Source organism: Gracilinanus agilis, chromosome 3, assembly GCF_016433145.1.
Source record: "Gracilinanus agilis isolate LMUSP501 chromosome 3, AgileGrace, whole genome shotgun sequence".
NCBI lineage: Eukaryota > Metazoa > Chordata > Mammalia > Didelphimorphia > Didelphidae > Gracilinanus > Gracilinanus agilis.
In genome coordinates this window covers 655997696-656011300 of record NC_058132.1, presented here as the reverse complement: position 1 = coordinate 656011300, position 13605 = coordinate 655997696, and the positions used below count along the sequence as shown (strand labels likewise).

Here is a 13605-nt window from a genome sequence, read left to right as displayed (position 1 = left end):
AAAGGTCCTACAGCCAGTAATTATCAGAGGCCCAAGGCCAGTTCTCTATTCAGGCCATCTTGTTGAGCAGAATGTGCTCAACATGAGTCAGAGCTGTAATATGGGATCTCAGAAGCACTAAGGGACCCTTGGGTGTAGGGGGAAGTAGAGTCCGGAATGACAGAAGAGACGGACAGTGCTGATACACTCTATCCTCAGACAACATCTCAAATAGGCTGTTTGGAAGGACACGGCTAATATGCCGGAGAGTACGTAGAAGGGGAGTGGCTGCCAGCCTGGTCGTGCCAGGGGAGGATTAGCTAAAGGGAGCAGGGATGCTGAGCCTGGGAAAGAGGAGACTCAGGAGAGATGAGTATTGGAAGGCCAAGCATGGAAAAAGGCTCCTGCTAACTGGCTCCGAAAGTGAAGGAAGGAACAGTGGGTGGAAGCTGCAGAGGCTGATTTTGGTTAGATGAGTGGAAAACCCCTCATGAGTCCTCCAAGATGCTGTTGGGGTGGCGGGGTCCCCCAGCTGGAGGTCTGGACACTAAGGCTAGATGACCATTAGCTGGGGATGCTGCGAGGCGATTCTTGCCCAGGGGAGGGTGAGATTCAATGGCTTCCCAAGTCCCTTCTACTTTGGAGAGTCTGTGATGTTGAAGGAGGAGGTCTGGCTGTCCAGCTCTGTCTGTCAGCAGAGTTTTCTCCCTGTCATGCAGAAGGGAGTGCTAGTTCTCCATTCCCAAAGCCACTCAGGCCTCCGTGGACAGCATCTGTTCTTCCCCTGATGTGTGCCGGCTGCCCCTGATTCTGATGGCAGTAGAGTCTGCCTCGCTTCATCAGATATAGTAGGGACTGATTCAGGGTTGAGGACACAAACCAGGCTTAAGAATCAGGTGACGTTAACTGGAACTGTAAAAACGTTAGCAAATTTGAATTTAAATCATCTTTCGTTATATTTCCATACAGTCCCTTTGTATAGGTACATACTCCTCTTACTATAATTTTTTGAAGCAAGCTCATTCAGAATATTCCCTTCAAAGTTTCTACAAGTAAAGGGAATTTCAATCCGTTGATTTTCTGTGCTCCTCATTTGTCACTTAAACACTGCTTCGTGTTGCTGGGGCTCTCTTTTGTAAGCGCTTCATACCCCTGACAAGACAGTTATCTCATTTAGGGTGGAAGTCTGTTGGGTTTGGGTGGGGGGACGTTGCCTTGCATCATTCCCTGGCCCAGGACAGTTCATTAGCTGGATCGTTCTTAAAGAAACTTGATTAATAGTCTAAAATGGAGGTATCACGGCCACCTGCAATACGCCCAAGGGCAGCCTGAAGGAGGCTAAAAGGGAATTGAGAAATGGTTAACCAAATCAACTAAAACGCTACAGAACAGAGATAATGTTGCTCTGTGCTTTTCTCAGTCACCATGCAGTCAGCAGGATCCTAAGGATGGCTTTGAGTTTGACACCACCGCTTGAAAAGAGTGCTGGGCAATTCTCTGACATGGATGTGAGCTTGTTGAGCTCCAGGTTGCCTGATGCGAGCCCCGCCATCACCCTGTGGAGCAGAGACCACGCGGATTATTGTGTTCAGAGGAGGTCAGATAACTTCCCTGTGATCCCAGAGTGAGTCTGGCTCAAAGGTAAATTCCAAACCCAGGTCTCCTTGGCCCCAGGTGCAAGTGTCCTCTTTCAGTGATGCCAAAGATTTCAAAGGGCTGCCTTTCAACGTTTGTTCTCAGAATTAAAGCCCTCCATGCGGTTACTCTGAAACTGGACTTAAGATGTACAGATGATCTAATGTTTGTTTAAATTCTGCTGATCCACCCCAGCTCAGGCAATGTGTTAGGACACTTCCCCAAGCTCTTGTTTTCTTGCATTTCCCATCAACTTCATACTGATGCCAAAGCGATCTGCCCCCACTGTAAGTCTGTCTCATCATGTCCCTCTCCTTCCTGTCCAATTGGCTCTCGAGGCTCCTAGTTCCTCTAGATTCCGTTTACATGTATGTGATCTCCCCCATTAGAATGTCTCCTTCCAAAAGTCAAGGACTTTCTGCCTTTTCCTTGTATCCACCAGCTTTTAGGAAGAAGTGCTCACTAAATGTTTATTCATTGACAGATTCAACTTGCATTGTTGTAGCTGCGGCCCCTCCAGAACCCTCTGTGATGACCACGTGTCCTCCTCGGGCCTTCTCTACGATCCTCCTGTTGCCACAGAGTTGGGGCAACAACACTAGCACAGGCACAAGTCCACAGACACAGCTTCCCTAAGCCCTTGCCTTAGAGCCTGGCAAGCTGCTGTTCTGCCTCTTAGATCTGGTAGTCCACACTATGTGTAAGTCATTGGCCTGTGGAATGTGGCTCTCACCTAAGCAAGGCTGGGGAGAGGCAGCCTTGTGCCTCCTGCTGCAGAGGGAGGGAGACACGACTCCTGTCTGGTGGAGTGAATGCTGGGGACCCACAATAAGAGAGTCCCCTGGAGACATACCTGGACGGAGGATATCCCAGGGATGGGGCAAAGAAAGATTTTGGAAGCTGCAGATACATGGAATCTGGTTCTTCGGCATGGCCCTGCTGCCCAGTTTGCCTCCATGGGGGCTTGGGGCATCACTTTGCCTTGAGTGAGATCAAGGCTTCTCTCCTGGGTTGAGCCAAGATCCTATTCTGTCCCAGGCTAGAGAACTTGTTCGCTCTTGTGCAATACGTGGCGTGTATCTCTCTGTATCAGTAAAGGCAGATCCAGATCTCTCTGTAGCCCTGCTCTGATTCCTGTGTGCTGTTTGCTTGGATAAAGCCTTCGACTCAACATTCACTGTTTGTGATGGTCTTTCGTGTAACCAGCAATTGATGAGAAAGAGCTAAGTCAATGAGTTTAAGATACGGACTTCTCTGCCACTTAAAAGTGACCAGGGATTACACTCTTTGTCTAAAACTGTTGAAAGTGAAAGTGTAAGTTTAAAGCTTATATGCCCCTAGGACATATAAATGCTTGAGTCATGGCAGATAGGTACAATGCCCATCCATTCCTTCGGAGACCCCCAAAAAGAAGGCTCAGCCTCCGAGGCACTCCTGGGGCCTGCCTGCTTTTCACTCAGCTAATCCTTCCCAATGATCCCATTTAGCAGATTTCATGACAGAACTTCAGGTATCATCCTCTTTTAGGTGACTCCCAGAAATACAAGGTTCAAGATATTCTGTGATGACAACCTGGCTCGAGGGCCCCCACTGTTGTTTTTTAGATTTTTTTTTTTAATTAGTCAGACAGCAAAATATTGAATGAATTGGTAGAGTAGTAAACGTAGCAATTTTCCTCATACAAATAACATTGTTGGGAAGAGTCTACCAATTAAGAGGACAAACATGCAGAAATATGTATGGCCTGAGCATAGACCTAGGGGGCACACATGTAGGGAACACATGTGGCTGGAGCATACATGACGAAGGATCGCTCATCCCTCTGGCACAAATGGTCCAACAAGGTCTCTTTGATTGAGGCCAATCTGTGGCTTCTACTAGACCCACTACCCTTTGTGAGAGGGGTGCTGTGGGGGACATGTCTTCTGGATGATGCTCTGCTGAGCACTTTGGGGTGGATTCTCTCATCTTCCAGTTTCTGGCTTCAAGTGGAGTCTTCAAATAAGGTGCTTCCTCCTCTCTCCACAAAACAAAAACTAGGTATTTCTAGCTCTCTTTCAGCTTAGAACCCAGAATTAAGCTTATGTCTTTGGAGTAGCTTCAGACTAGGGGAAAACTAAGAATCACTTTTTTTCCCTAAAGGAAAGGAATATTTCCATTCCCAGAGTTTTAGCAAAGTGTAGCCTTTTTTCTCCAAAAGATTCATCTCCTTAGGCCAAGCCCGTAGAGCCTGCAAGCACTTAATCTCTCTTTGCAGCTAATTCTCTTGCTCACCTGAATCAGAAGTCACTGTGACCTAAATCTCTGATTTAGGATTAGAAATTCCTAGTCACTCCCATGAGCCCCCATACTGGAATCCTCTGTCCTTGATATCTATTTTAGGGAAGGGATTTTGCCAAAGAAATTTCCCAAATGCTGTGTGGATCTAGAACGTGTCCATTTGTCTTTTTTCCCCTCAGTATTAATCATTTAGGTCTGCTATTTACATGTATGGGGATAGGCAAGAAGAAGAAGAAGCTAAGTATAGCCCATCTACCTTCTTCTACCTTAATCTTTCATTCCATATTCCTGCCTTTCTCAGGCGTACATATGGGGCCAGATTCACATACATAAGAATGATGGGTAAGAAAGGAATTTGTGGGTAGAAAATTTAGGCAGAAGCTCATGAGAAAATATAACTCAGATTATATAAATAAATATGTCACGTGGCATGAAGGCTTGTGCTTTAGAAAAAAGGAATGGAGAAGGAATAATCACACGAAAGAAGAAATGTTCTTATTTCTCCTTTAAGTTTTTTTTAAAAATCTCTGTCCTTCACTCACGCTCCACCTCCTAGGAAAGAGACCATTTGTGACAAACCTGTAAAAACTGCTCTTTCACTGATGTGTTTGATCTGGAATACAATTTCCTCGTTCAGGTAAGTCAAGTTCTGGAGGGTGTAAGTGACTTCATTTTTAATGCTCGCTAGCTCTCTCCTAGAAAACTTCAGTAATATTAGAGTCTTCCTGTTGATGGCATGATGCTGCTCCAAATTCTTCCTGTTGTAAAGAAAGAAAATAAGTTGGGTACCAAGCTTTGAGATTTGGAAAGAGACGAGGACTGATGATTCTGTTAGGAAATCGTTTACTACCCCAGTTTTTTTTTTCTTTCTTTCTTTTTAAACTATTATAGGAAAACCAAGAGGAAACAGTTAATGATCTCAGCAGACAACTGGTTCTCTTCATCTGCAATGTCTTCCATTATAAAGACTCTTTTTTTTTTTCCCCCTCCGTGGCCTGGACACTCAAAGATACTCAAAATTTTTAAGATGGTTTGGAACACAAGTTTGTAGTTAAAAACGAAATTGAATACACACATTCCGTAGCTGAGCCTACACAAGAATGGCCAATATTCTGGCAGGGGAAAATATGAGGAAAAAGTTAGTTGGTGCAGGTGAAAGAGTGGGCCCTGGATTGAAGGAACTGGTGGTGCAGTCAGGAGCCTCGAGTCCCAATTTTGAGTCTGCTGCTTATTACCTATCTAGTCATGTCCCTTTCTTGACCTCCATTTTCTCATCTCTAAAATGAAATGGATGGACTGATGATCTTTTTTTTTTTTTTAAACCCTTACCTTCCATCTTGGAGTCAATACTGTGTATTGGCTCCAAGGCAGAAGAGTGGTAAGGGTAGGCAATGGGGGTCAAATGACTTGCCCAGGGTCACACAGCTGGGAAATCTCTGAGGTCAAATTTGAACCCAGGACCTTCCATCTCTAGGCCTGGCTCTCAATCCACTGAGCTACCCAGCTGTCCCCAGGACTGATGATCTTTAAGAGCCTATGAAACCCTTTTTCATCAGTTCTAGAGGCTCTGAAACCTTGGTATGGGGGTAATAAGTAGTAGGCACATAATGTGGTAATTAATTCCACACCTAGGTTAAAATTTGTTTCTGATTTGCTATGGACCATGTTCCATCTACTGAGCTTTGCTCATTACACCATCTTTTGAGTATTCACTAATTTCTTTCATGTCAACAAATTGAAAGAATCAAAGATGATATTGGGCCAAACAATTCAAGAGCTTCCAAGTGTCTACTCTGTATCGACTCAATTAAAGGAGTGGAACACGGTCCCCATGATCACCTTAGAGAAGAAAATCTAAGGATGAGAAACCTTAAAATGCTTTACTAAAGTCTTAACTAGGTGCTAAAAAGAAAAGAATTCAAATTCAGAGCTTTCCACCACGGCCATTCCTTGAAATGTCCTGCCTCCAACATTTTCTCTGTGAAAAAAGCACAAAGCATATTTTGGAAAAATTTTGTGGATAATCTCTTTGATATTTTGTTAATATTGATATCTTTTAAATAGTTATTCCAGGATTGCTAGGTGGCAAAGCAAATAGGACACCAGGCTTGGAATTAGGAAGACTCATCTTCCTACCTTCAAATCTGGCTTTAGAAATTTACCATCTGTGTGACCCTGGGTAAGTGAATTAACCCTGCTGGCCTCAATGTCCTCATCTGTAAAATGAGCTGGAGAAGGAAATGGCAAACCACTCTAGTACCTTTGCCAAGAAAACTTCACATGGGGTCACAAAGAATTGGGCAGGTCTGAAAGAACTCAACAACAACAACAATGAAATGTCTTCCTCTTTCTTGAAGTCTATCATAAATGAACAATGTAAGTCTACTTCAATTCTTGGATAAAATCTAAACAAAAAAGAAAAATAAATATTTATAAATATATCTTCACTTTTTTGAAAGGATTTTTTCTCCCTTCTACTGAGGAAAACTACTGTTGGGCCTATATCCTAAGGAGGTAAAAGACAGAAGGAAAAATCCCATTTATACAAAGACATTTGTTCTTATTTTCAGTCGTGTCCAACTCTCTGTGACTTCATTTGGAGTTTTCGTGGTAAAAATACTCCAATGGTTTGCCACTTCCTTCTCCAGCTCATTTTACACATGAAGAACTGAGTCAAACAAGGTTAAGTGACTTACCTAGGATCATACAGCTAATAAATGTCTGTGACCAGATTTGAACTCTAGTTGTCCCGATTGCAGGCCCAGCACTCCATTCATTGTATCACCTAGCTGCCAAAATAAAAGATTTAGAGCAGTGCTTTTTGTGGTAGCAAGAAACTGGCAATAAGATGGAGGACCAGCTTGGGAATGGCTGGGAACACTGTAATATACTAACAAATTCCTATTATAAACTAAAAAGCAATTGCTATGGAGAATTCAGAGAAAATTGGAAAGACCTATGTGAACGGATACAGAGCAAAGTAAACAGAACCAAGAAAACCATCGACACAGTGACCACAATAGGGTAAGAGGAACAACAAGGCAAGACTTCATCATTCCCATCAATATCCTGAGCAAACTCCGCTCCAGAGGCGTGATGCCTTCCTCTAGGCCAGTGATGGGCAACCTTTTGAGCTTGGCGTGTCAAAATTCGCCAAAAAGCCAAGCCTAACCTGGGTGGGGTGTCGCTTTAAGAAAAAAACCATAATTCCACAATATTTATAGTTTAAATAACAAAAATGTATAATTGTCATATATAACTGTATTTAATAAACCAAAAGAGGTAAATCAATAGAGGTAGAATTGTCATCTATGGTGCACAGAGTGTCTACACTACACGACAGCAAACGTTTCATCCTCGGCACGCGGCCCACACTTCTCTGTATGTGGCCGCCTGTCATCGAAAATGGCTACGTGTGTCAGGGCTGGCACACGAGTCATAGGTTTGCTATCACCACTCTAGGCAGAAAGGAGACCGGCTTAAGGTGCTTAGAGAAGGAGCCACCTTATTACAGGCATGCTCAGTGATGGGCCAGTTCATCTTGCTTCCCTGGATTTTGTTTGTACTTGATAGGTGTCTATTGGCAGGAATGCTTTTGGAAAGTGAGAAAAACAGGATTTTTTTTTTCTATTTTCTTAGGAAGGAGAAAAAATTATCAAGATCTGTTAGAGAAAATGAAGCTATACAAGCTAAAATCGCCTCTAAATTCATACCAATCGTGCAAATATAAACTAGTAAGTTTTTAAAAATAAAAATAAAATCCTTGCCCTCATCTTAAAATCAGTACTGTGTATTAGTTCCAAAACAGAAGAGCATTAAGGGCTAGACAATGGGGGTTAAGTGACTTGCCCAGGGTCACACAAGTATCTGAGATCAAATTTGAACCTAAATTTGAACTCGCATCTCTAGGCCTGGCTTACAACCCGCTGAGCCATCTAGCTGCCCCCCATGATAGAATTTTTACTAATTATAGCATTTTATGTTTAAAATGCAGACAGCTCTGGAAAGATGAGGGGGCTCTCAGGCAATCACATCTTTCTATCAGTTGACAGAGCAGGAGAGGGAGGCAGCCTGGTAGGGTGGAGTGAGACCTAGATTCGGAACCAAGAAGAAATGGGTCCAAGATCCACCTCTGGCCCAAACTGCCTATGGGGTCCTGGCAACTCCCTAAAAGCTGCAGAGAAAGTGGTGACCGGCAGGGCTGGAGCATTTCCTCACCGAGGAGCCTCCTAGCTGTTCCCAGGCGATCTTGTGGGCGCAGATGAATCAGATGGTCCCAGCCTGAGACACCCTGGATGGGCTGTGAGCGCACCTTTGGAGAGAAGCCCACATGGCAGCTCAGGGATTGGCTTTGTGATTCTGGCTGAGATCATCTGGCCTGAGGCAAGGAGTGGCTTTTTTATGGGGGGGAGGCTGGTAAAGAGAAGGGAAGCTGGTAATTCTAGAGTCCTGCGGGGGCAGAGACAGGCCTGGGTGAGGCGCCACATTGTGCCGGAGCTCTGGCAGCCAAAGCCAGTGGAGGCTTGGCAGAGGGGAGGCAGAGTGGATGAGGGACCTCGAGACAAAGGCAACTTTGGGACTGACGTCATTTTACCTGGAGTCAGACGGCACCTCTAGGGGGCAAAAGGCAGAAAATTCTTGTTTCTTAAGCTTTTTGAGGGCAGGAACTATTCTTGCCTTGTACTGTAGTCTTGGTTCTGAGGGGGCCACAGTGGGTCAGGCACATGCTGGTGGACTGAATGGCCTGAGTACCTCCAGGCAGATGAGAGCCACGGGGCATTGTGGGCAACAGATGAGAGCCACGGGGCATTGTGGGTAAAGTTGGTTTTATGGCCAATATAATGTTCAATGAAAATACTTCACAGCTGTCAAATGCCATCTCCCTGTCAACTGCCATTACTGCTCCTGACTGATCTAGAACAAGGCTTCTTTGGGGAAATGTACCCCGAGTTCCAAATGACTGACTTCAGGGGCACCTTTGGGAACGGCCCATCCTCAGGGAAAGGCCCTCCCCAGCGAGGGTACGCCCGTATACAAAGGGCACAATTTACCAAACAGATCCATGTGCCAGCCTCGCTAGGAGACTCCAGGCAGTCCTGATGCTGCTCGGTGGGTGGGTTCGGGGTCCTTCATGTTCTCCACCAGCTTCTGGGGTGGAAGAAGGAAAGAACCCGCCCTGGTGGATTCTCCTCCAATTCTGCCCTCTCAGTCCCTGCCTAAGAGGGGTGCGCCCATGTTCTGCGATGTCTGCCAGGATGAATTCTGGGAGGTTTCCACGACTTTCTCTGTTCCTGGAGGATCCTTTGCGTTGTCTGCCCGGAGCCGGAGTCCACCTGTTTACAATTGCTTCTTTCCAAAGAGGCTGATTAGAAATGATGTCAGGGGAAATGCTGAGCATGAACAATGCCTCGCTGGAGGCTGATGATTAAGTCTGATTGCAATTAAGCTATTAAGAGAATGACTTTGAAAGAGCAACATGACCCAAGGATCTTGTTCGCCATAGTTCAGTGCTCCCCTGAACGCCACAAAGACTCTGCTACGGGGAAGGATGCTTGACCTCCTCGACCCTTGCATCCCCACGCAAGGTCCGAGGCTACTTCTCTTCAGTAGCCTCTCAAGTGGACGCCGTTTACCCTCCAGGACCTGCTTTTGGGATAATCAAGAAACTATTTTAAGGCACGTTGCAACCCTCCATCAAACTCTTCTAGCTCATTCATATTTTTGTTTGGCTTTCTTTTGCCCAGCTAGTTTTCCCCAACATGGCTCTTTGGGTGCCAAAATGAATGAAATCATGAGGCGTTTCTTGTTCATTCAGTCCCAGGTGGCTCGTCGTCGTCTCAAGCATGTACCTGGATGGAGATCTGGTCGTTGTGTCGTGTGCAGCAGAATCCAGAAGGCTCTCCCTGCGTATGGTCTTTAGTCCAATCCAGGGGTTCCCAAACCTTTTTGACCTCCTGCACCCTTTCCAGAAAAAATATTACTTAGCCCTCGGAAAGTAATTTTTAAAAAATTTTTAATAGCAATTAATAGGAAAGATAAATGCACCTGTGGCCATCACCGCCACCCTGGATCACTGCAGCACCCACCAGGGGGCGGTGGCGCCCACTTTGGGAATCACTGGTCCAATCAAACCCAGGCGGCAGGACTGGCTTCAAAAGTGAAGCCCATCGGATGGCTATGTGGCACCTCTTCAGCCGTTGGAGAATGGGTTTGGATCAGTGAGAGTCCTCGGTGAGCTGACAGCTGTTGCTCATCTCTACTACCCTAAGCTTCAGGAAATAGGCTGTTGAGATGGCCAAAAGAGAACTCCTCATTGGCCACCATTAGCCTTTTCTTGGGGAGGAGAGGCTCTTCAGAGTTCCATTGGACTTTGGGCAAAGGACCTGGCTGAGCCCATCTTCAGAGCCTGCTTGCTTCATAGACTCTCCCTACCAGAGCTGGTGCCGTAGGGGCAGAACCTGCAGAAGTCACTTCTCCCCCAGGGGAGAGACCACACAGGATGTCTGTCGCCTGTCAGGAATATCATTTATACAGCCTGGTAGGGAATAAAATGCAAACCCCTATGGTATATGTTCCCTAAGGTTGAGGAGTGTTTCATTTCTGTCCTTGCAGCCCTGTGGCTCAGCACATTCGCCCATCCGGTCATTAAGAAATGTTTGCAGGGGGCAGCTGGGTAGCTCAGTGGATGGAGAGTCAGGTCTAGAGACAGGAGGTCCTGGGTTCAAATCCGGCCTCAGACACTTCCCAGCTGTGTGACCCTGGGCAAGTCACTTGACCCCCATTGCCCACCCTTATCACTCTTCCACCTAGGAGCCAATACACAAAAGTTAAGGGTTAAAAAAAAAAAAAAAAAGAAATGTTTGTGAAACTTCTGGAGCCATATTCCTTGTATAAGGGCCACTTCTACGTTTGGTCCTTGCTTCAATCGCACTTGCAAGGATGGATGGATTTCCTAGGTCTGAGGTGTGAATAGACCTCCATGTCACCATCACTTGGTCCACCTGCCGCTTCCCTCTTTCACTCCCTCCCCTACCTGTTCATCAGACTCTCTTGCCCCCAAAGGGGCTCTCCGTCATTCTGGCATACCCAGTTACCTCACAGACATCAAGGGACTGATGCCATTTTAAAAAATATATGAAAAGATTCTCCTTTGGTTCTTTTTTTCCCCTTAAGCCCTCATCTTCCATCTTGGAGTCAATACTGTGTATTGGCTCCAAGGCAGAAGAGAGGTAAGGGCTAGGCAATGGGGGTCAAGTGACTGGCCCAGGGTCACACAGCCGGGAAGTGTCTGAGGCCAGATTTGAACCAGGACCTCCCGTCTCTAGGCCTGGCTCTCCATCCACTGAGCTACCCAGCTGCCCCCTCTTTTGGTTCTTGAAAGAAATTAAGGAACAATTAAGCACAAAAATCATGAAAAATCCCAGAACTATGAAAATGAAATACCATAAAATGTTGATTCTATAACATATACTTGACCATGAATGATTTTTAAAGTGGACCATCAAATGCTGGAATACAAAGGGGCCTACCTTTATTTTGTGGTTAAGAAAATAGCGGGGCAGGGTAAAGTGGTTTGTTTGTAGAGAGGAAAAAGTAAATATTTATTAGGCGCCAACTGTGTGCCAGGGACTGGGCTAATCTCTAAAAATATCACCTCACAAATATTATCCTCACAACAATCCTAGAAGTGAGGTTCCCCCATTTTACAGATGAAGAAACTGAAGCGGACAGAAGTTAAGTGACTTGCCCAGGGTCACACAGCTAGCAAATGTCTAAGGCTAGATTTGAACTTAGGTCTAACCACTACATCACTTGTAGCTGCCTCCATATGAACATAGTGAGTAGTTTATTGATCATAGAGTGCAGCCTAGGATCCAAAGTTTCTATCTCACGTCCCTCTTCTCTTTCTGCTACTCGGTGTTATCTCTAGATAGCCTGCTAAGATGCAAATGGAACCTTAGAAGGAAGGGCACCTAATAATGAGCACTAATCCGGACCTCTTTGAGACCCGGGTCCTCAGGTCGGGAATGAGCCGGACACCTAGCAGACTTTGATGAGGGATAGATGAAGGCAGGGAGGACCAGACAGGGGGAATTAGCCAGAGCGTCCCAGGGGCCTGGGTACCTTGGAGGGAGGCAGAAATCAGAGGAACCTAGAAAAGTAAGTCAAGAAATGGAAGATGGGAGGCAGATGGACTCACTAGTCTTTCTCTTTCACTCTTTTTTTTTTTAAACCCTTAACTTCTGTGTATTGGCTCCTAGGTGGAAGAGTGGTAAGGGTGGGCCACGGGGGTCAAGTGACTTGCCCAGGGTCACACAGCTGGGAAGTGTCTGAGGCTAGATTTGAACCTAGGACCTCCCATCTCTAGGCCTGACTCTCAATCCACTGAGCCACCCAGCTGCCCTTCTCTTTCACTCTTGCCCAAAAGGAGAGGGAGAGAAAGGTGACGGGCACCACTTCCAGCCGGGCATACCTCAGATGGCCCCAGGTCACTAATAGATACTGCTGTCTCTCCTGGCATACTCAGGCACAGACAAAATTATGTAAAACAAGTGGGAGAATGAGGGGTGCCCACCTTTCTTTTGCCTCTAGGCTTTGTTCCCTCCCAGGCAGGAAGTGCCACCCTCATGCCCAAGGAGGGGTTCTCTCCAGGCCATATCTTCTAACATGCTCATTCCTTCAGTGCCTTGGCAGCAGATTGGAAAGGATTTAGGAAACAAAGTCACAATCGAGTATGAATGGCATGTTAATAATTTAACATGGGGGAAACTCTCTGGTAGGAGAACTTGGAGCCTGTGGCAGATGGCCACTGAGATGCCTTTGAGCACCCAGGCTTTTTGGTGCCCCTCAATCAGAGCACACAGTAAAGCTGTCTCTAATCCTGGAGAGACAGGAAAGAAGGGCTGTCTTGTTATTGTTTCCAACCTATGCCCACGGGTTGTGTCTTGATTCTAATAGCTCACAGCTCAAACCCACTAGCAGCAACTAGCTAGTTCTCATTCCTCGAAAAGAGAAGGGCTTGGGGGCAGCTGGGTAGCCCAGTGGATGGAGAGTCAGGCCTAGAGACAGGAGGTCCTGGGTTCAAATCTGGCCTCAGACACTTCCCAGCTGTGTGACCCTGGACAAGTCACTTGACGCCCATGGCCCACCCTTACCACTCTTCCACCAAGGAGCCAATACACAGTATTGACTCCAAGACGGAAGGTGAGGGTTTAAAAAAAAAAAAAAGAAAAGAGAAGGGCTTGGAGCCGTCCCCTTTCCTCAGTGTTTCTACAAGTAACTACCTGAACACAGTAGTGGCATCTCACTAATGTGCCCGTCCAACACAGAAATGAGTCCAAGTGGTCAGACCTAGTTTCAGCATTAGCTCTGCTGCTAACCAACTAGCTATATGACCTTGGGAAAGCGTCTTCACTTCTCCAGCCTCAGTCTCCTCATCTGTCAAATGCTGGGGTTGGACTCAGGGATCCGTACCGTTCCCTCTCTCTCTCTCTCTCTCTCAAATTCTGATCTTCTGTCATGCAGGGACCAGCATGCCCTTCCTTTGAGGCTGGTTCTAACATAGTTAAACAGGACACAGAGAGAAGGGCCGAGACTTCTGAATTACCCAGTTCTGGCTACGCCAGCTTACAAAGGTGTACGTGGCTCGTCCCTCCAAAGACAATGCTATTCGCTTTTGGAAGAACTCAGGAAAGCTCCTGCTTATTCCCA

The 13605-nt window shown here is 46.0% G+C and overlaps 1 protein-coding gene across 1 annotated transcript in view; it reads right to left on the bottom strand.

The window, feature by feature from the left end:
- LEKR1 (leucine, glutamate and lysine rich 1) overlaps positions 1-13605 on the bottom strand; it is a 159921-nt gene that overhangs the window by 79655 nt on the left and 66661 nt on the right. Inside the window, exon 3 of the mRNA XM_044669532.1 lies at positions 4474-4652. Within this exon, the coding sequence (XP_044525467.1) occupies positions 4474-4652 (179 nt within the window). The remainder of the gene's footprint in view (positions 1-4473; positions 4653-13605) is intronic.